This window comes from Dreissena polymorpha, chromosome 10 (genome assembly GCF_020536995.1).
Source record: "Dreissena polymorpha isolate Duluth1 chromosome 10, UMN_Dpol_1.0, whole genome shotgun sequence".
Taxonomy (NCBI): domain Eukaryota; kingdom Metazoa; phylum Mollusca; class Bivalvia; order Myida; family Dreissenidae; genus Dreissena; species Dreissena polymorpha.
Window position 1 is genome coordinate 13951129 of NC_068364.1, and position 24455 is coordinate 13975583.

Consider the following 24455-nt stretch of genomic DNA (forward strand, 5'->3'; position numbering starts at 1 on the left):
ACACTTCTTGTCATAGCCATCATAGTCATTCACCTGAAACATAACATAAAACATACTACACTTCTTGTCATAGCCAGCATAGTAAATCACCTGAAACATAACCTAGAACATATAACACCTCATGTCATTTTCATTTTTAATATTTTTGTCTATATGAACAAGCACAATTACTCAGTTTCGACAGCTGTGTGAGAAGGGAGGTTGATGCTGAGATTCCACATCATGATGGCACCATGATTTAGTAGACAGGTATCTGGCCACTGTATGTATTACTACAGCTTACTACATTGTATGTCAGTGTTTATTTCACAAGCAACAAGCTGTGTGTCATCTGTAATAGCCAATCAGTTCTCATTCTTGTTCAGTTCAGGATCATACACTGGTGACGGTAGCCAACGAAACTTATATATGTAGCTCTTGATAAGTTTGTTAATATCGTATGTGATAACATAACCGATATCTCAGCATTTTTTGATAGAATGTCATAGAATAAAATAACCAAGTATGTGCATGTGACAGGAAAATTTCTGCAGTGTGAAAATACAAGTGTACAGCTTACAGTATCCAGAGAAGTATTATATTAATATTATCAATGACAGCCTGGTGGAGATTGTACAACATTGTATCAATGATTCAATTATGTTGTCAAATTGTCTACTGACTATTACAACATTGCCCGTCTCTAGATTTGCCACGGATTTCCACCAAATGCCACCATTTGCCATGTAAAAGTGTGGCAAACGGTGAAAATTCGATGGAAAATGGTAAAATGCCATCGTTTTCCACTAATCGATGGAAATCAACAGTGGCATTCGATGTAAAACGGTGGAAATTTGATGGCAAACGGTGAAAAATAGGACTTTGTCATTTTTTGAAGTGGAAAATGTACATTTTGAATAGGAGAAAATGGCTCTTAGAAAATTTTGCAAGAAAACCTGAGTGGCAAACGGTGGAAAAAAAACTTAGAACATTTTCAAACAAAATGCTCTCTGACAGAACAGAAAACGAAAAACAGTTCTTTTAATTTAAATTGAATGTTCATATAATTAAATGACATTTTCCGCAATTCCAAGCGGAAAACTAGTAAAAATATGCAGAAATATGCGGAATTATGAAGAAAATATGCGGAATAATGGGGAAAAAGACTGAAATGTGCGGATATTTGATTTTTTTATGAGATTGCGGATGCTCAAGAAAATTTGTCCGCATATTTTTGCGAACATTTGGTTTTTATAGGCGGAAAGTAGATTTTTGTTTGCACAAAGCTTGATTTTGTACACGGAAAATACACTTTTGGGGAAAGTTAGGACTAGTTATTTCAGGCTATTTCAGAAGTCAGATGTGTGCGGAAAACACTGTTTGTCATTTTTACAAGTATTCTAGACATAGGCATTAAAAAACAAATCTGAGTGCTGTTTCTTGTTGTAAGAGCAGTAGCAGTTGCATTTGTAGTTGTATCAGTGGTGGTGGCGGATGTAGTGGTATGATGGTAGTAGTAGTAGTAGTAGAAGTATTAGTAGTAGCAGAGGCAGTGGCAGCAGTAGTAAAGCTAGTAGTAGTAGTGATAGAAGTTGTAGCAGTAGTAGTAGTTGTAAACATAGTAGTAGTAATAGTAATAGTTGTTGTTGGAGTTGTAGGAGAAGTTGTTGTTGTATCAGTAGCGGTGGTGGTGGTGGTAGAAGTAGTAGTAGTAGTAGAAGTAGTAGAAGCAGTAGTAGCAGTAGTAGCAGTAGTAGTAGTCAGTGGTGTCGTCGTTGTTGTCATTGTCGTCGTAGTAGTAGCAGCAGCAGCAGCAGTACAAGTAGTAGAAGTAGAAGTAGTTGCTGTTGTTATTGTTGTAGTTATTGTTGTTATAGCAGTTTTGTAGTTGTTGTAGTATCAGTGGTGGTGGTGGTGGTGGTAGTGATAGTAGTAGAAGTAGTAATAGTTGTAGTAGTAGCAGTAGTAGTTGCAAGTAGTAGTAGTAGCAGAAGTAGTAGTAGTAGTAGTAGTAGTAGAAGTAGTAGTAGTAGTAGTAGTAGTAGTAGTAGTAGTAGTAGTAGTAGTAGTAGTAGTAGTAGTAGTAGAAGTAGTAGTAGTAGTAGTAGTAGCAGCAGTAGTAGCAGCAGTAGAAGCAGCAGTAGTAGCAGCAGTAGTAGCAGCAGTAGAAGCAGCAGTAGCAGCAGCAGTAGCAGCAGCAGTAGCAGCAGCAGCAGTTGTTGTTGTTGTTGTAGCAGCAGTGGTAGTTGTTGTAACTTGCAAAGCAATTTCTACAAATAAAAATTTCTTAACCCTGTTCAAGTTACATACACTCTCTCTGAATATCAAACTACAGCAACTACAGCTGAGGTTTACAAACTATCTGATAACCACTGTGTGTTGTTGGCTTAACAGCCTTTTCTGATTGGCTGAATTCAAACACAGATGGTTTTCCTCTTGGTTTGAAATACTGGCCGGTACACATGTTAGAAAATATACAGGTTTAACTTGTTGTTAAAATGAAACTAAATTAATTTCACAAACAGTAGAGATGAGTTATTCCATTACCAACAATTTCTTAAAATAATTATGTATAATTAATATCATTTGGATAGTGACATGAAGTGTTGTTAAAGAGTGATGAATACAGTGTTTCAGCAGTCTGTCTAGGAATAGAACAACAACTAAAGGTTTGTGCTTTTCATAATATTTCTAAATATTCCTTAAAATTAATGCTTCTTATGTCATCATTGTAGAATTTTTTTTGATGTGATATTTATGGCAAATATTAATTTAAATGATGTAATACGAATTTACAATAAGTGCAGTTTGCAGCTTGATTAAGGAAGTAATTAGACCTAATGTGTAGAAATTAATAAGGTTGAATGTAGTATTGGAAGTTTATCATGCTAGGGAACAGATGCTTAAAGGGAGTTTTGTGCTGTGCATGATGAGCACTCAATGCTCATTAATGATGTTAATGTTTATAATAATAAATTAATAAATTAAATTTTTATGTTTCACTGTGCATTTTCATACCAATAGAAATTAGAATTAAACATTATTATAATTGTAGCAATATTAAATTTGTACTTATCATTCCAACAAATTAAGTTAAAATAAAAGATAATGTGTTAAATATATTTTGTCATAATTTTGTTTAGTTTTAATCTAACCTGAGCAAAAAGTGATCATTAACTTGGCTGGTGTTCTACAGACTGAGCTATCCCGCAACCTGACAATTTATCTACTAAATTGACTTATTCAAAACGTGATATAAGATCAAAATTACATTTATTTGAGTAACCAGTAGGACTTCAATATTAAGGGTAGATGACTACAGATTTATTGATTTCTATGGTTTGTCATACTTTTTTCGACAGCTTGATGGCCGACTTACAGAGCATTAGCAACAGTTTCAGCAGCGACTTCTCCAACAGCAGCAACTTCTCCAACAGCATCAACCACTGCAGCAGCGAAAACAACAACTCCAGCAGCAATCAACCCAGCAGCAGCAACAACCACCCCAGTAACAACAACCGCAGCAAAAACAAATCCAGCAACAACAACCAGATCCTCAACCAGATTGTCAAGACCTACCTGTCAACAGGACATAATTATGGTGGGTACACAAAAGTAATTATTACAAAAAGTATATAACTTAAAGCTACAGTATGCTGTGGCAAACTGAAGCATTAGTTATTGCTTACTGATCTCAATTCACTTATAACAGATTCAATCAATTTTATCTTTACTCTGTAATTTGTAAAATTATTATAATGTCTTATTATGTCACAGAAAAGTGCTTGTAAAAGAACTAATTTTCTTTGAGCAAAAAGGAAAGTAAGGAATTCAAACTTTGTATATAAAGTTACAGAATTTAATGTAAACATTTATTTCAGGCCCAGCTGCTATTAGACATCACTGGCATAACAGATGCCAGTAAGGCTGCAAAGAAGTTGTTCCGCCGCCTGTACAGGGAGGAGTGAAATAAAACGAAGGAATGTGAAACACTAGAGTACTTGAAATATTCTGTTTTGTTAAGAGTGTATATATCCATTGTCTACTTCAAATAATAAATTGTTATACATTATTTCTTTACCTAATTTGTATTTTATTTATCCTTTTTTCAGTTAGGTGACATTCAAACTGAGAATGCAAAGTGCCATCAATATCCGTAAAACAATGACTAATTGTACATCTTGCTCCACCATTTGCCAACGTCTGTGGCAAACGGTGTAAAATATTACACCATTTTCCACTGGATGGCAAACGGTGGCATTTTGTCCAAATTCTCCACCATTTGCCATCGTCTGTGGCAAACGATGTAAAATTTTACATCGTTTTCCACTGGATGGCAAACGATGGCATTTTGTTTCAATACTCCACCGTTTGCCATGGTCTGTGGAAAACGATGTAAAATTTTACCTCGTTTTCCACTGGATGGCAAACGATGGCATTTTGTTTCAATACTCCACCGTTTGCCATGGTCTGTGGAAAACAATGTAAAATTTTACAGCGTTTTCCACTGGGTGGCAAACGATGGCATTTTGTTTCAATACTCCATCGTTTGCCAGAAAATGCCACCAAATGCCATCGATGATGTAAATTCTTCACTGTCCTCTTTTTTTTCACTGTTTTCCACCAATTTTCATCAAATTTGATGTTCCAATACTCCACCGTTTGCCACTCTTTTTTTCCATGTAAAACGATGAAAATCGGTGTCAAATCTACAGACGGGTATGGACATCGTAACCTACAATCACTGATGTCTGTAACTCGCAATGCGGTTCTATTATGTTTGACACTTACCCTGGCTCCCTAACTGATGTATAACTCACAATGAGGTGCTATTGTGTTTGATACTAACACTGGGTCCCTTACGGATGTATAACTTACAATGAGGTGCTATTGTGTTTGATACTAACACTGGCTCCCTTACTGATGTATAACTCACATTGAGGTGCTATTGTGTTTGATACTGACCCTGGCTCCCTTACTAATGTATAACTCACATTGAGGTGCTATTGTGTTTGATACTAACACTGGCTCCCTTACTAATGTATAACTCACATTAAGTGACCGCATGACCTAGTTTTAAACCCGGCATGACCCATATTCGAACTTGACCTAGATATTGTCTTGATACAACTTCTGACCAAGTTTAGTAAAGATCAGATGACAAGAGGGCCATGATGGCCCTGTATCGCTCCACTGTTTTTTATGCGAAAAAAGCGTGCAATGCGTGAAATGTACTCAAGCATGTGACTTTCTCTTTCTATCCCTCGTCCCACTGGGCGCTTAAAGTTGGAAGGGTGAGCATTTTTATATATAAATTTGGCCCCAGGGGCATAATTTGAACAAACTAAGTAGAGAACTATAAGATGTCACAACAAACCAAATTTGGTAGCCCTAGGCCCAATGGTTATGGACAGAAAGATTTTTAAAGTTTGCACAAAATAGGCTTTATATAAGCATATGTTCAGTTTTGTGACCCCCGGGGCAGGGTCAAATTTGAGCCCAGGGGAATAATTTGAACAAATGTGGTAGAGGACTATTAGATGTCACTACATACCAAATTTAGTAGCCCTAGGCTCTATAATTATGAACAAGAAGTTTTTAAAGTTTGCACAAAATAGGCCTTATTTAAGCATATGTTCATTTTTGTGACCCCCGGGGCAGGGTCAAACTTGACCCAGGGGCATAATTTGAAAAAAAACTTGGTAGAGAACTTTAAAGATTTTAATACATACCAAATTTGGTAGAAATAGGACTAATGGTTATGGACAAGATTTTAAAGTTTGCACAAAATAGGCCCAAGATAAGCATATGTTCAATTTTGTGACCCCTGGGGAAAGGTCAAATATGATCCCAGCGGCTTAATTTGAACAAACTTGGGAGAGGACTATTAGATGTCACTACATACCAAATTTGGTAGCATATTCCATACCGTTATGGACAAGAAGTTTTTTAAAGTTTGCACAAAATAGGCCTAATTTAAGCGTATGTTCATTTTTGTGACCCCGGGACAGGGTCAAATTTGACCCCAGGGGCATATTTTTAACAAACTAAGTAGAGAACTATTAGATGTAACTACATACCGAATTTGGTAGCCCTAGGCCCTACGGTTATGGACAAGATTTTTAAAGTTTGCAAAAAATAGTCTTTATATAAGCATATGTTCATTTTTGTGACCCCCGGGGCAGGGTCAAATTTGATCCCAGGGGCTTAATTTGAACAAACTAAGTAGAGAACTATTAGATGTCACTACATACCAAATTTGGAAGCCCTATGCCATACTGTTATGGACAAGATTTTTAAAGTTTGCACAAAATAGGCTTTATATAAGCATATGTTCATTTATGTGACCCCCAGGGCAGGGTCAAATTTGACCCCAGGGGCATAATTTGAACAATTTTGGAAGAGGTCTATTAGATGTCACTACATACCAAATTTGGTAGCCCTATGCCATACGGTTATGGACGAGAAGTTTTTTAAGTTTGCACAAAATAGGCTTTATGTAAGCATATGTTCATTTTTGTGACCCCTGGGGCAGGGTCAAGTTGGACCCCAGGGGCATAATTTGAACAAACTTGGTAGAGGACTATTAGATGTCACTACATACCAAATTTGGTAGCCCTATGCTTTAGGTTATGGACAAGATGTTTTTTTAAGTTTGCACAAAATAGGCCTTATTTAAGCGTATGTTCATTTTTGTGACCCCCGGGGCAGGGTCAAATTTGACCCCAGGGGCATAATTTGAACAAATTTGATAGAGGATTATTAGATGTCACTACATACCAAATTTGGTAGCCCTATGCCATATGGTTATGGACAAGAAGATTTTAAAGTTTGCACAAAATAGGCCTTATTTAAGCGTATGTTCATTTTTGTGACCCCTGGGGCAGGGTCAAATTTGACCCCAGGGGCATATTTGAACAAACTAAGAAGAGAACTATTAGATGTCACTACATACCAAATTTGGTAGCCCTACGCCCTATGGTTATGGACAAGAAGATTTTTAAAGTTTTCACAAAATAGGCTTTATAGAAGCATATGTTCATTTTTGTGACCCCAGGGGCAGGGTCAAATTTGACCCCAGTGGCATAATTTGAACAAATTTGGTAGAGGACTATTAGATGTCACTACATACCAAACGTGGTAGCCCTAGGCCCAATGGTTATGGACGAGAAGATTTTGAAAGTTTTTACAAAATAGGTCTTATATAAGCAAATTTTCAATTTTGTGACCCCTAGGGCAGGGTCAAATTTGACCCCAGGGGCATAATTTGAACATATTTGAAAGAGGTTTACCTCAGGAACATTCCTGAGAAATTTCATCAGAATTGGACCAGTAGTTTAGGAGAAGTAGATGTTTAAAGGAAAAGTTAACGCACGCACGACGGACACGGGACCATGACATAAGCCCCGCTGGCCTTTGGCCAGTGGAGCTAAAAACTACTTCAATTAGAGAGCGGACACTATGCTAAATCCTTGAAATGCACAAAATGACCCCGTGACCTAGTTTTTTACCCGGCATGACCCATATTCGAACTTGACCTAGATATTTTCTTCATACAACTTCCAAGTTTGGTAAAGATCAGATGAAAACTACTTCAATTAGAGAGCGGACACCATGCTAAATCCTTGAAATGCACTAAGTGACCCCATGACCTAGTTTTTGACCCGGCATGAGCCATATTTGAACTTGACCTAGATATTGTCTAGATACAACTTCTGACCAAGTTTGGTAAAGATAGGATGAAAACTATTTGAAATAGAGAGCACACACAAAAAGTGTGACAGACTGACAGACAGACTGAAGACGGACAATGCGAAAACTATATACCCCCCTTTTCTTTATAACCCCTTTTCTTCGAAAGGGGGCGTAAAAACATGGTATCAGAAGTGTTGCAAAAATAACTTAATGAATATTTCCCTGAATCCCTAAGTATTGAGTGTCTGTGTGTGTCATAGAAGATAACCATGAGTTGGCAAAAATGCGTTGCATGTTTAATGTACCAGATTTAGTGTTAGAACTATTTAGAGATGCTAAATAAAAATAATTTATGAAGTTTCCCAATCCCAATATTCCAAACATGAATTTTGCCTACAACTTCACTACTTTAAAAAAAAGGTTCTAAAGCATTGCATTCGTATTTAGTTTCTTTTTATGCCCCCGGATCGAAAGATAGGGGTATATTGTTTTTTATGCCCCCGGATCAAAAGATCGGGGGTATATTGTTTTTGGCCTGTCTGTCTGTCAGTCAGTCATTGTATGTGTGTGTCACAAAACTTTAACCTTGGTTAAACTATTATAACTTTTGCAATATTGAAGATAGCAACTTCATATTTGGAATGCATGTGTATCTCATGGAGCTGCACATTTTGAGTGGTGAAAGGTCAAGGTCATCCTTCAAGGTCAAAGGTCAAATATATGGGTCAAAATCGCTAATTTAATGTATGCTTTTGCAGTATTTCAATATTGAAGATAGCAACTTGATATTTGGCATGCATGTGTATCTCATGGAGCTGCACATTTTGAGTGGTGAAAGGTCAATTTCAAGGTCATTCTTTAAGGTCAGAGGTCAAATATATGTGGCCCAAATCGCTTATTTTATGAATACTTTTGCAATATTGAAGATAACAACTTGATATTTGGCATGCATGTGTATCTCATAAGGCTGCACATTTTGAGTGGTGAAAGGTCAAGGTCAATGTCATCCTTCAAGGTCAAATATATGGGTCAAAATTGCTCATGTAATGTCACTTCTGCAATATTGAAGCTAGCAATTTTATATTTGAAATGCATGTGTATCTCATGGAGCTGCACATTTTGAGTGGTGAAGGGTCAAGGTCAAGGTCATCCTACAAGGTCAAACGTCATATAGGGGGACATTGTGTTTCACAAACGCATCTTGTTGAATATTGAAGATAGCAACTTGATATTTGGCATACATGTGTATCTCATGGTGCTGCACATTTTGAGTGGCTAAAGGTCAAGGTCATCGTTCAAGGTCAAAGGTCAAATTTATGGCTTCAAAGAGGCGCAAAAGGGGGCATTGTGTTTCTGACAAACACATCTCTTGTTTAAATCTGTAATATTGCAATTGGACATGATCACAAACTAGGCCATGTGTGACCTTTTGGAAGTTTTACATGTAAAAAGATGAATTTTAGATGTGTGAGCATCTTGTGTTGTAAGGATACAATTAACTTGCAATACATTACTCATGGCCTGAACCTGTGGAAAAATGTAACCGAGTCTTTCACAAACAAGGCAGACTGTAAAATAGTTGAATAGGCATTATTTTACAAATTGAGATATACATACATTTCGGATGATTGGTTATTACAAATTTAAAGTAATTTACAGGCTTTAACATTCATATAACTTGTATACAAATAATTTTAAAGGTTGTTGATTTCTTACATGAAGATTTAGATTACATCCAGGTTGTCTTTGTAATAATTGGGTTCATACTTACACTGATGTAAACATAGTACTGCATAATTAGGAGCTGAAATAATTGTACATTGAATCTATTTTTCTATTTTCGTTGCTGTTTAGACAACGCAGTGGCCAATCATTGTTCAATGCATACACATGTGAACAATTGAAGGGATAATGTTCTGTCTTGATTTCTCTGGACAACAATGTTTAGAACTAGATGAGCTGAGGATCCTTGAATGTTCAACTTAGAAGCTGTAGGTCAGCAGTATACTATTGGAGACCACTGGTTTGGGGCTCAGTTGCAGAGATTTTAATTTATTGTGCTATATATAACTGATGGGATACCACAGGGGCAGAAGTTTTCAGGTTTTCTCTATAGGTGTTAAAAGAAGTGACCTCTGAGTGGAGACCAATTTTGATCCAAGTGGCCTAATTTAAAGAGACTTTTATGAGACCACAATGTCAATGTTACATACCCATGGCAGATACCAGTATTAAAGCTTTGGACCTTATTAATAAATGGACAAGAACCATTTGAACCATTATCATAGAGGATTCCTGTCAAGTTTCCTCAAAGTCTGCCCAGCAGTTCAGAAGATGTTGGAAGAAAACAGTTGATGCACTCAAGCCCGGGCAGTGCATCACAATTTTCCAATAGCTAACATAGTGCTCAGGTTAGCCAAACATATGGATCACCAACCCAACACAAAAACAACACATCTTATCCAAAAGGGCTCAACCCCGGTTTTAATCAGATGCTATACCCTGTTTCCCATGTAATACAACCATTACATATTTTTTTATATTACACATGTGTAATACAACATTTTTAAGCGTTTTCATTGGCTTAGTTTTCGTTTATTGACCAATCGCATTTTGTTATTTTGCTGAAATGACATTGCCACGTCAAATGATGTCACGAAATGTAAACAACAGTCGGGATTAATCATTATGTTTGCGTAAATATTTATTTAATTTGCTCATTTAAAAGCATGTGATAACAAGAAATATGTTTGTCAGAAACACTATGTCCCCTTGTGCGCTGCTTTGATTTAGTTTTTTTTGACCTTTTACCTTGAAGGATGACCTTGACCTTTCACCACTCAAAATGTGCAGCTCCATGTGATACACATGCATGCCATTTCAAGTTGCTATTCAATATTGCAAAAGTTATTGCAAATGTTAAAGTTGGCGCAAACCAACAGACCAACCAACCAACAGACACGGCAAAAACAATATGTCCCCCACTATAGTGGTGGGAGACATAAAAAGATCTGACACTCGTCATATCATACCATATTTTATAAAACTTGTCCAGGAAATTCGTTAGTAAGCTCGCCAAAGGCTCGCTTACTAACACAATTCCTGAACTCGTTTCATAAAATATGGTATGATATGACAACTAGTGCCAGATCCTGTATATATCAAACTATTGACACTTAACATATATAGACTACATGACATGTGAAACAAGACATTATCAGTATTGCCAGCAATACTGGAGTACCCTTCCAGTAAAACTTGATTAAAGATTGTGAATCACCTTCATTGTTTCCCATAAGCTGTACATGTGTAACACTTAAGCTATATATTATGTGTAATGTTTCATAATCAAATCCAATGTCTATTTGTCACATCAGTACTAAGATCTTAAGCCACCTTTAACCAAATAAGCTTTAACGGTATATTATATTCAGGTAAATAAAGTGTGCAAAGAATTCATGGCAATGATATTACAAGCTTTAATTTGAAATTATATGTGAACTTAAAATCAATCATACACAAAAAATACCATCAACTATAAAATAGTAATATATATCCATTTAATAAGTGACTTTAGCCAGTTATTGTTCAACGAGGCTGAACTATATTTAAGACATCTGGGCCAGATTTCTGATGTCTGGTAAAAAAATATTGCACATTGACCCTGCATGTCTCTTCATGGGTTTATCCAGAATATCTTAAGTCCTTAGCACACTATTTAATTGCTTTTTATATTTAGTGTGATCTAAACTTGGAACTTCCACAAACATGAAAGTTCTTGCACAGTTATCATATTTATAATGTATATGAATATCAAGTGTGGTTGAAATATATTTAGTCCTCTTTTAGTTAGTGTTTAGTTAGTGGACAGATGGACAGACTGACAGCAAATCTATAATCCCATCCAACGGAGAGCAAACAAAAGTAATGTCCATTTGTTGATTGAAGATTTTTATATTCACATATTACAGTGCTTTGGAAAAGTGTCTGATTTGAATAGGAAGTACAAACACACAAATACTACCTGTGACAATGATGTCATTACTCCTAATGATAACAATTACACTGAATCAATCAAAGTTAAAAGGGGGATTTATAAAATTACTTGATACATTAAAAGATAACATGTAAAATAATATTGCTGAACAAAGGTATAAGACAAATAGGAAATGTCAATAAACTCTCATAAAATGTGCATATTGATGTAATTGTGTCCCAAATATGTATGGAATGCAATTATTATTTCCGTAATTTGTTTTCATTCTGGTTCTTTGCTAGTAAGTGATGTTTTATTGACTGCATGAGAGGAGAATCAGAACCTATGCATTACAAGCAACTGTTGCAGTCTGAGCTCGAGGCCGATCATCTGTGCAATCAGCTTTCGTCTCAAACTTTCAAGCAAATTTACTTTTATCAATGTCTCAAAGCCGTTTAAATTTGTCTGAAAATAGACAATGTGAGTGAAAATTAAAGTTGAAAAGGACAGAGTGCTGAAATATTTGTATTGCCTCAGCATTTCAGTGATATAAAATCTTGAAGTCTCTGTGGAACAGGAAGTTTAGGGACAACATTGGGTAAAAATCTGCACCCTAACGCCTTGCGTATTAGATAGCGACAATGGCTCTGTAGCGGGCTCGGAGACACAATCCTGGTAACAACAAGTCACTGAGGCGATTATCCCCTTTAATAGACTCCTGCTGTGCATCTGTCAGTTCAAGTTTCCAGGAGGCTCGAAGCATGAGCCCCAGGCAGTCATTGTCATTGTCTGTATTGAGTCCACTGATCTGAACCTGGATACACTTGTCGACTGGGGTGAGACCGCGCAGGTTCTCTATGTGGGGATCGGCATTATAGTCCAGGAGGACACTGATGACCTCCACGTGACCTTTCCTTGCTGCCCAAGCTAATGGTGTATCATTGTTAAAGTCCAGTGGGTCTACCTTGGCCCCTCGTTGGAGCAACAGCTTCACACACTGTATGTTGTTCTTGAAGGCTGCCCAGTGAAGAGGCGTGTCACAGTTGCCGTCGGGGATGTTGATGTCTGCCCCGCTCTCCAGTAGGAGCTCAACACAGAACACATCACGCTCAGCTGCGTAATGCAGTGCAGCCCTCTCATAGCCATCATAGTCATTCACCTGAAACATAACCTAGAACATCTAACACTTCTTGTCATAGACATTATAGTCATTCACCTGAAACATAACCTAGAACATACTACACTTCTTGTCATAGTCATTCACCTGAAACATAACCTATAATTACTACACTTCTTGTCATAGCCATCATAGTCATTCACCTGAAACATAACCTAGAACATACTACACTTCATAGCCATCATAGTCATTCACCTGAAACATAACCTATAATTACTACACTTCTTGTCATAGCCATCATAGTCATTCACCTGAAACATAACATAAAACATACTACACTTCTTGTCATAGCCAGCATAGTAAATCACCTGAAACATAACCTAGAACATATAACACCTCATGTCATTTTCATTTTTAATATTTTTGTCTATATGAACAAGCACAATTACTCAGTTTCGACAGCTGTGTGAGAAGGGAGGTTGATGCTGAGATTCCACATCATGATGGCACCATGATTTAGTAGACAGGTATCTGGCCACTGTATGTATTACTACAGCTTACTACATTGTATGTCAGTGTTTATTTCACAAGCAACAAGCTGTGTGTCATCTGTAATAGCCAATCAGTTCTCATTCTTGTTCAGTTCAGGATCATACACTGGTGACGGTAGCCAACGAAACTTATATATGTAGCTCTTGATAAGTTTGTTAATATCGTATGTGATAACATAACCGATATCTCAGCATTTTTTGATAGAATGTCATAGAATAAAATAACCAAGTATGTGCATGTGACAGGAAAATTTCTGCAGTGTGAAAATACAAGTGTACAGCTTACAGTATCCAGAGAAGTATTATATTAATATTATCAATGACAGCCTGGTGGAGATTGTACAACATTGTATCAATGATTCAATTATGTTGACAAATTGTCTACTGACTATTACAACATTATGGACATCGTAACCTACAATCACTGATGTCTGTAACTCGCAATGCGGTTCTATTATGTTTGACACTTACCCTGGCTCCCTAACTGATGTATAACTCACAATGAGGTGCTATTGTGTTTGATACTAACACTGGGTCCCTTACGGATGTATAACTTACAATGAGGTGCTATTGTGTTTGATACTAACACTGGCTCCCTTACTGATGTATAACTCACATTGAGGTGCTATTGTGTTTGATACTGACCCTGGCTCCCTTACTAATGTATAACTCACATTGAGGTGCTATTGTGTTTGATACTAACACTGGCTCCCTTACTAATGTATAACTTACAATGAGGTGCTATTGTGTTTGATACTAACACTGGCTCCCTTACTGATGTATAACTCACATTGAGGTGCTATTGTGTTTGATACTGACCCTGGCTCCCTTACTAATGTATAACTCACATTGAGGTGCTATTGTGTTTGATACTGACCCTGGCTCCCTTACTAATGTATAACTCACATTGAGGTGCTATTGTGTTTGATACTAACACTGGCTCCCTTACTAATGTATAACTCACATTGAGGTGCTATTGTGTTTGATACTAACACTGGCTCCCTTACTAATGTATAACTCACATTGAGGTGCTATTGTGTTTGATACTAACACTGGCTCCCTTACTAATGTATAACTCACATTGAGGTGCTATTGTGTTTGATACTGACCCTGGCTCCCTTACTGATGTATAACTCACATTGAGGTGCTATTGTGTTTGATACTAACACTGGCTCCCTTACTAATGTATAACTCACATTGAGGTGCTATTGTGTTTGATACTAACACTGGCTCCCTTACTAATGTATAACTCACATTGAGGTGCTATTGTGTTTGATACTAACACTGGCTCCCTTACTAATGTATAACTTACATTGAGGTGCTATTGTGTTTGATACTAACACTGGCTCCCTTACTAATGTATAACTCACATTGAGGTGCTATTGTGTTTGATACTGACCCTGGCTCCCTTACTAATGTATAACTCACACTGAGGTGCTATTGTGTTTGATACTAACACTGGCTCCCTTACTAATGTATAACTCACATTGAGGTGCTATTGTGTTTGATACTAACACTGGCTCCCTTACTAATGTATAACTCACATTGAGGTGCTATTGTGTTTGATACTGACACTGGCTCCCTTACTAATGTATAACTCACAATGAGGTGCTATTGTGTTTGATACTAACACTGGCTCCCTTACTAATGTATAACTCACATTGAGGTGCTATTGTGTTTGATACTAACACTGGCTCCCTTACTAATGTATAACTCACATTGAGGTGCTATTGTGTTTGATACTAACACTGGCTCCCTTACTAATGTATAACTCACATTGAGGTGCTATTGTGTTTGATACTGACACTGGCTCCCTTACTAATGTATAACTCACAATGAGGTGCTATTGTGTTTGATACTAACACTGGCTCCCTTACTAATGTATAACTCACATTGAGGTGCTATTGTGTTTGATACTAACACTGGCTCCCTTACTAATGTATAACTCACATTGAGGTGTTATTGTGTTTGATACTGACACTGGCTCCCTTACTAATGTATAACTCACAATGAGGTGCTATTGTGTTTGATACTAACACTGGCTCCCTTACTAATGTATAACTCACAATGAGGTGCTATTGTGTTTGATACTGACCCTGGCTCCCTTACTAATGTATAACTCACAATGAGGTGCTATTGTGTTTGATACTAACACTGGCTCCCTTACTAATGTATAACTCACAATGAGGTGCTATTGTGTTTGATACTAACACTGGCTCCCTTACTAATGTATAACTCACATTGAGGTGCTATTGTGTTTGATACTAACACTGGCTCCCTTACTAATGTATAACTCACATTGAGGTGCTATTGTGTTTGATACTAACACTGGCTCCCTTACTAATGTATAACTCACATTGAGGTGCTATTGTGTTTGATACTGACACTGGCTCCCTTACTAATGTATAACTCACATTGAGGTGCTATTGTGTTTGATACTAACACTGGCTCCCTTACTAATGTATAACTCACATTGAGGTGCTATTGTGTTTGATACTAACACTGGCTCCCTTACTAATGTATAACTCCCATTGAGGTGCTATTGTGTTTGATACTAACACTGGCTCCCTTACTAACGTATAACTCACATTGAGGTGCTATTGTGTTTGATACTGACCCTGGCTCCCTTACTGATGTATAACTCACATTGAGGTGCTATTGTGTTTGATACTAACACTGGCTCCCTTACTAATGTATAACTCACATTGAGGTGCTATTGTGTTTGATACTAACACTGGCTCCCTTACTGATGTATAACTCACATTGAGGTGCTATTGTGTTTGATACTGACCCTGGCTCCCTTACTGATGTATAACTCACATTGAGGTGCTATTGTGTTTGATACTAACACTGGCTCCCTTACTGATGTATAACTCACATTGAGGTGCTATTGTGTTTGATACTAACACTGGCTCCCTTACTGATGTATAACTCACATTGAGGTGCTATTGTGTTTGATACTGACCCTGGCTCCCTTTTTGAGAAGCAGTCTCAGCACGTAGCTGTCGCTGACCATGCTGGCACAGTGCAGGGGAAGCAGGGTGCCATGCTGACGATTCACATCCGCCCCTGAAACACACCAACAGCAACAGCAAACACTACAGGCTTCATCCAACTACTGATACTAGTGAATTTGCAGCAAAAATGGAACTAAATTTTGCTGGAGATAAAGGTAATTTTATAATAAATAGATTGCATTCTTTCAAACAACAATGTAGCTGTGTTTGATACCACAATGGTTCGAGAGTTCTGTTCAGCTTCAAAAAAACAACAACACAAGCTAATATCAGAATACCAGTTACACTCATTTGATGTACATGTACGTGTTGTGGTTGTTAGTATAAATATAAAACAAGAGCTGTCAGAGGACAGCGCGCTCGACTATTTGAGTGCTTGACAGTATAACGTAAGCCATCACGGAGAGAAGGGTGGGGCATGGGGGATGGTTTGGGTGGAGTGCGTTGTGGTATTACAGGTAAGTGTTGTTTTGTCAAAGTATGAATCAAATGTGATCATAAATAAAGAAGTTATGGCAATTTAAGCAAAATGTTCAATTATCTAAGTATAAAAGGGACCATAATTCTGTCAAAATGCTTGATACAGTTGTCTGCTCTTGTTTATAGATTGGGATCATGTTAGTATAGAAGTATGCAAAATATGAAAGCAAAATGTCAAAGAACATAGAAAATATTTGGGGTGGTACGCAAACTTAAACATTTGCACGCTAACGGGATCGCCAACGCCGGGACGAGTAGAATAGCTCCACTATATATATTTCATATATAATAGTCGAGCTGATAATAACTAAAGAATTTCTCATGCCCCACTTACACAATGAAAAAAAAATTAAACAAGAGATGTGTTTGCCAGAAACACAATGCCCCCTATTGCGCCGCTTTGAAGCCATATATTTGACCTTTGACCTTGAAGGATGACCATGACCTTTCACCACTCAAAATGTGCAGCTCCATGAGATACACATGCATGCCAAATATAAAGTTGCTATCTTCAATAATGCAAAAGTTATTGCAAAACTTTAACCAAGGTTAAAGTTTTGGGACACACACAATGAATGAATGACAGACAGACAGACAGGCCAAAAACAATATGCCCCCGATCTTTCGATCCGGGGGCATAAAAAGTTATGATAAAACTTTAACGATGGTTTAAGTAATAGGAAAGAAAAATACAATAATATTTGACCTTTGACCTTGAAGGTTGACCTTGACCTTTCAACATTAAAAAATGTGCAGCTGCACGAGAAGTAAGTAAGAGATTGAATGGAGAAATGAAATTATTATTTTTTAATTTTGACTTTGACCTTGAAGTATGACCTTGACCTTTCACCACTCAAAATGTGCAGCTCCACGAGATACATATGCATGCCAAATATGAAGTTGCTGTGTTCAATATTAAAAAAGTTATGATAAAACTTTAATGAAGGTTAAAGTTATAGGAAAGAAAAAAACAATGATATTTGACCTTTGACCTTGAAGGATGACCTTGACCTTGAATTTTCACCACTTAAAATGAGCAGCTACATGTACATGTGATACACATGCATGGTAAATATCAAGTTGGTATGTTCAATATTGCAAAAGTTATCGACAGACAGACAGACGGACAGACGGACGGACAGACAGACGGACGGACTGACAGACAGACAGACAGGACAAAAACAATATACATAAAAAATAATCAAGATGTGTTTGTAAAAAACAATGTCCCCCTATATGACGTTTGACTTTGAAGGATGACCTTGACCTTGTGAAGGATGACCTTGACCTTTCACCACTCAAAATGTGCAGCTCCATGAGATACACATGCATGCCAAATATCAAGTTGCTATCTTCAATATTGCAAAAGTATTCATAAAAAAAGCGATTTGGTCCACATATATTTGACCTCTGACCTTGAAGGATGACCTTGACCTTGACCTTTCACCACTCAAAATGTGCAGCTCCATGAGATACACATGCATGCCAAATATCAAGTTGCTATCTTCAATATTGCAAAAGTATTTATAAAATAAGCGATTTGGGCCACATATATTTGACCTCTGACCTTGAAAGATGACCTTGACCTTGACCTTTCACCACTCAAAATGTGCAGCTCCATGAGATACACATGCATGCCAAATATCAAGTTGCTATCTTCAATAATGCAAAAGTATTCATAAAATGAGCGATTTTGGCCCCATATATTTGACCTCTGACCTTGAAGGATGACCTTGACCTTGACCTTTCACCACTCAAAATGTGCAGCTTCATGAGATACACATGCATGCCAAATATGAAGTTGCTATCTTCAATATAGCAAAAGTTATTGCAAAATGTTAAAGTTGGCGCAAACAGACCAACAGACAGACCAACAGACAGGGCAAAAACAATATGTCCCCCACTACTATAGTGGGGGACATAAAAATAAACAAGCAAATTCATTGAATTGATATCCCCCTCCAATATGCTTCTGGACACAAAAGTGTTATATTTGACACTCAAAAAAGCATTTTTTCAAGATACAAAGGGCCATAACTCCATTATTATCCTATGGCGTACAATGCCATTTGACGTGCATCATTCTCTTATCCATATATATATATTCATACCAAGTTTCAATGAAATTCCCCAAAGCACTTCCAAGATATGCCTCCGGAAACAAAAAAAATAATTTTTCAAGATAAAAGGGCCATTACTCCGTTATTAACAGATGGTTTCATTGCCATTTGGCAGGCATCATCCTCTTATCCATATATATACTCATACCAAGTTTCAATAAAGTCCGCCAAAGCACTTCCAAGATATGGCTCCGGACACAAAAGTGCGGGACAGACGGACGGAAAGACGGGCGGACGGACAACGCCAAAACAATATCCCTCCGCCTCTGGCGGAGGATAATAACTCAAAGGTTTCTATTCGAAATTGATATCACCCAAGATGTAATGACTACAAACAAATAGTGCAAGTTAGGTCAAGATATAATGAACAATTTATTATTTATTGTAATAGTTGTCAAAAAGGGGTTGAAAAACAGATGCCAATCAACAGATACCAAATGCGACTATACCAATAGCTCACTGAGCATTTTTCGGTTAAGTGAGCACAACGTTAAGTTTGGTTAAGAGTGGATAAACACTATTGGGGAGGTGAAACTGTTAGATGCTTATGTAGATAACTTAAGGTCCTTATGTGATTTGGTTGATTACAAAACCTGACTATTTTTGTTGACAACATATTATAACTATAAAAAAGTGTCACTGGTAATGTCTACATGTCCATTGTATGGAATTTAAGGCAGCACTTACACACTAAAGTATACAGATATAGGGATTGTTTCAGTATTCAGAAACTGAAAACAGACCAAAAATTTCAATTAAAAGTAACTAGTATTTCATTCAATATCTTGGATTTGTACCAATTTATGTTTATGTAATGCTTGACTGACCATTCATATATACTGACCGACACTTAAATTTGTTTTATAGGTAAAACTAGTCTGTAGATTTTTGAAGAAAATTAAATGGTTACCATGGTTATGATCTCCTCAATGAAAGGACATTCGTCATAAAGATGCAAACATTTACCATTTTCTATCAGGTTTTCTACATCATCATCCTCATAGCATCCAAACGAACTGCAGCAGTTGATGGAGCGAATTAGTCTTTCAGAAAGGTCAAACATTCGTTGCTCATTTGCCATTCTGTACCACATTATTTTGCAAACTTCCCAAACGGAACACCATCATCATTATAGGCTGAAATTAACAGATTTAAAAGTTAATACTACATGTTTGCAGACATATAAAATATTAAACTGTGATGAAAGACCCATAAAATGATAAACATCCAGATATAATTGCTCATCAAAACTAAGCTTAATACATAATGACCGTTGGCTCTGCCATCATATAATTCTTCACCAGTTACCAACTAATGAGCATTAGAGTTCTACTTGAATGCAAGTGGATAACCAAAGTCATCTACTGGAACATGGACAGGAATAGGAATGGATAAATCCCCCATGCGCATTCATTAGTGATTGTGCTCACAATGAGATACAGAAGAAAACTTGACATTAATGAAGGCAAAGTTGATACTTCACCTTTTACAGCTAGCCTGGGCCAAACCCTTGATTCATGATTCTGACTTATCCTGGAGCCAACTCGTTCATGGTCGAACCCTTGATTCATTATGACTCATCCTGGAACCTAATGGTACAGCTAACCTGGCGCAAACCCTTGATTCATTCTGACTCATCCTGGCACCTACTGGTACAGCTAACCTGGGGCATACCCTTGATTCATTCTGACTAATCCTGGAACCTACCCATACATGGTCAAACCCTTGATTCATTCTGACTCATCCTGGAACCTACCCATACAGCTAACCTGTGGCAAACCCTTGATTCATTCTGACTAATCCTGGAACCTACCCATACAACTAACCTGGGGCGAACCCTTGATTCATTCTGACTCATCCTGGAACCTACCCATACAGCTAACCTGGGGCGAACCCTTGATTCATTCTGACTCATCCTGGAGCCTACTGGTACAGCTAACCTGGGGCGAACCCTTGATTCATTCTGACTCATCCTGGAACCTACTGGTACAGCTAACCTGGGGCAAACCCTTGATTCATTCTGACTAATCCTGGAACCTACTGGTACAGCTAACCTGGGGCAAAGCCTTGATTCATTCTGACTCATCCTGGAACCTACTGGTACAGCTAACCTGGGGCAAACCCTTGATTCATTCTGACTAATCCTGGAACCTACTGGTACAGCTAACCTGGGGCAAACCCTTGATTCATTCTGACTCATCCTGGAACCTACCCATACATGGTCAAACCCTTGATTCATTCTGACTCATCCTGGCACCTACCCATACAGCTAACCTGGGGCAAACCCTTGATTCATTCTGACTAATCCTTGAACCTACCCATACAGCTAACCTGTGGCGAACCCTTGATTCATTCTGACTCATCCTGGAACTTCCTGGTACAGCTAACCTAGCGCAAACCCTTGATTCATTCTGACTTATCCTGGAACCTACCCATACAGCTAACCTGGGGCGAACCCTTGATTCATTCTGACTCATCCTGGAGCCTACCCATACAGCTAACCTGGGGCGAACCCTTGATTCATTCTGACTCATCCTGGAACCTACTGGTACAGCTAACCTGGGGCAAACCCTTGATTCATTCTGACTAATCCTGGAACCTACCCATACAGCTAACCTGGGGCGAACCCTTGATTCATTCTGACTCATCCTGGAACCTACCCATACAGCTAACCTGGGGCGAACCCTTGATTCATTCTGACTCATCCTGGAGCCAATTCATACATGGTCGAACCCTTGATTCATTCTGACTTATCCTGGAACCTAATGGTACAGCTAACCTGGGGCATACCCTTGATTCATTCTGACTCATCCTGGAACCTACCCATACAGCTAACCTGGGGCAAACCCTTGATTCATTCTGACTCATCCTGGAGCCTACCCATACAGCTAACCTGGGGCGAACCCTTGATTCATTCTGACTCATCCTGGAACCTAATGGTACAGCTAACCTGGGGCATACCCTTGATTCATTCTGACTCATCCTGGAACCTACCCATACAGCTAACCTGGGGCAAACCCTTGATTCATTCTGACTCATCCTGGAACCTACTGGTACAGCTAACCTGGGGCGAACCCTTGATTCATTCTGACTCATCCTGGAACCTAATGGTACAGCTAACCTGGGGCATACCCTTGATTCATTCTGACTCATCCTGGAACCTACCCATACAGCTAACCTGGGGCAAACCCTTGATTCATTCTGACTCATCCTGGAACCTACTGGTACAGCTAACCTGGGGCAAACCCTTGATTCATTCTGACGCATCCTGGAGCCTACCCATACAGCTAACCTGGGGCAAACCCTTGATTCTTTCTGACTCGTCCTGGAACCTACCCATACAGCTAACCTGGGCCAAACCCTTGATTCATTCTGACTTATCCTGGAGCCAATTCGTACATGGTCGAACCCTTGATTCATTCTGACTCATCCTGGAACCTACTGGTACAGCTAACCTGTGGCAAACCCTTGATTCATTCTGACTCATTCTGGAGCCTACCCATACAGCTAACCTGGGGCAAACCCTTGATTCATTCTGACTCATCCTGGAGCCTACCCATACAGCTAACCTGGGGCAAACCCTTGATTCATTCTGACTCATCCTGGAACCTACTGGTACAGCTAACCTTGGGCAAACCCTTGATTCATTCTGACTCATCCTGGAACCTACCCATACATGGTCAAACCCTTGATTCATTCTGACTCATCCTGGAACCTACCCATACAGCTAACCTGGGGCAAACCCTTGATTCATTCTGACTGATCCTGGAACCTACCCATACAGCTAACCTGGGGCGAACCCTTGATTCTTTCTGACTAATCCTTGAACCTACCCATACAGCTAACCTGGGGCGAACCCTTGATTCATTCTGACTCATCCTGGAACCTACCCATACAGCTAACCTGGGGTGAACCCTTGATTCATTCTGACTCATCCTGGAACCTACCCATACAGCTAACCTGGGGCAAACCCTTGATTCATTCCGACTAATCCTGGAACCTACCCATACAGCTAACCTGGGGCGAACCCTTAATTCTTTCTGACTCATCCTGGAGCCTACCCATACAGCTAACCTGGGCCGATCCCTTGATTCATTCTGACTAATCCTGGAACCTACTGGTACAGCTAACCTGGGCCGAACCCTTGATTCATTCTGACTCATCCTGGAGCCTTCCCATACATGGTCAAACCCTTGATTCATTTTGACTTAACCTGGAGCCAACTCGTACATGGTGGAACCCTTGATTCATTCTGACTCATCCTGGAGCCTACTCGTACATGGTTGAACCCTTGATTCATTCTAACTCATCCTGGAGCCTGCTCAATAACCATACATGGTCGGTATAAATGTGTGGATTCTGCCCCACTCTGAATCCATCAATTACATTTAACAAGGCTATTGTCAAGCAATATGGTCCCCTACCGGCTCCACCATTGTCAGAAATTCCACCATTTTCAGTCTTTTTTTTTTTTTGGTTGCCATAGCAACCCCAATTTTTGACGTAGGAACGAAATGAAATGACTTGCATAATGTCCATATTGCCATCTATCCATGTTGCAAGTTTCATGAAAAAATATTAAGAACTTTTAAAGTTATCGCAGGATCCAGAAAACCACCATTTTCAGCAGTATTTCTAGTCTATTTGTTGCCATAGCAACCAGAATTTTTGATGTAGGAACAAAATGAAATGATGTGCATAATGTCCATATTGCCATCTATCCATGTTTCAAGTTTCATGGAAAAATATTAAGAACTTTTAAAGGAAAAAAGGTTGTCCTCAACTGGGCTCGAACCACTGACACCTGGAGTCCTTGAAGTAAAAGTCTACCGCTTAGACCACTTGGCCATCCGTGCTCATATAATGAAGGATGTATTATATACTTAAAATAAGCAATCTTCGTAGCTTCACAAATTATAACAATAATAAATATAATATAATATAGAACAGCAGAACTCTTCGTTTCGTGTTGCAACGCTTTGTTTATAATTTTCAGGTTTTTTAATCATAAAAAGATGCGTATAATGGATATTTTAGAGCATGGTAAATGTTCAGTATTACTGTTACCTCACAAATATCATAACTAAAACGAAAAGGGAAAGGACCCCTTTAATTCATATTATTCATTGTTAATGAACAGGCAAAGTGATCAAATTAATGACTTCACAAACGCATCAAATAGTAAATAAACACATAGGAATGAGCTGCAAACATATAATTTACCTTTTGAATATTGTAAATATCACTTACAAAAACGGTCACTTAGCTACTGCCGTACTGGATTTTGATTGATAGGTCAGTTCGTTGGATAAAGGTGTTTAATCCTGTCAAAATATGACACAGATTCACAAAATTTGAAAAGTTGTGTACGCGTATATATATAATTACATGTATGTGACGATGTGCGTTTATGAGATAATTAATGCAGTTAATTATGTTTTAATCACATATTTACGACCGATTGATTCTGCTAAAAAACAAGCGTTTCTACGCCTAATTGACAATAAAAGTGGAGTGTAG

At 38.2% G+C, this 24455-nt stretch overlaps 2 protein-coding genes across 2 annotated transcripts; one reads left to right on the top strand and one right to left on the bottom strand.

Annotated features, from left to right (window-relative positions):
• Window positions 1-2263: 2263 nt before the first annotated feature.
• LOC127847132 (uncharacterized transmembrane protein DDB_G0285607-like) lies at window positions 2264-4051 on the top strand. Its single transcript, XM_052378791.1, has 3 exons — window positions 2264-2648; window positions 3342-3580; window positions 3861-4051. Exons 2-3 carry the CDS (start codon window positions 3346-3348, stop codon window positions 3902-3904), a joined length of 279 nt encoding a protein of 92 aa, XP_052234751.1. The 5' UTR covers window positions 2264-2648; window positions 3342-3345; the 3' UTR covers window positions 3905-4051.
• A 7557-nt stretch (window positions 4052-11608) lies between these two features.
• On the bottom strand, window positions 11609-24455 carry LOC127847131 (ankyrin repeat and SOCS box protein 8-like). The gene is given in 5 exon segments (XM_052378790.1): window positions 11609-12314; window positions 12317-12809; window positions 16284-16387; window positions 19902-20071; window positions 24186-24455. Coding segments are annotated over 4 exon segments (855 nt in total). The 5' UTR covers window positions 20029-20071; window positions 24186-24455; the 3' UTR covers window positions 11609-12183.

Bases quoted from the DNA above. Each gene is read 5' to 3' on its own strand.
- LOC127847132 (XM_052378791.1), top strand. From the start codon at position 3,346: ATGGCCGACTTACAGAGCATTAGCAACAGTTTCAGCAGCGACTTCTCC. The intron at 3,581-3,860 runs GTGGGTACACAA...CATTTATTTCAG, and splicing joins GTCAACAGGACATAATTATG to GCCCAGCTGCTATTAGACAT.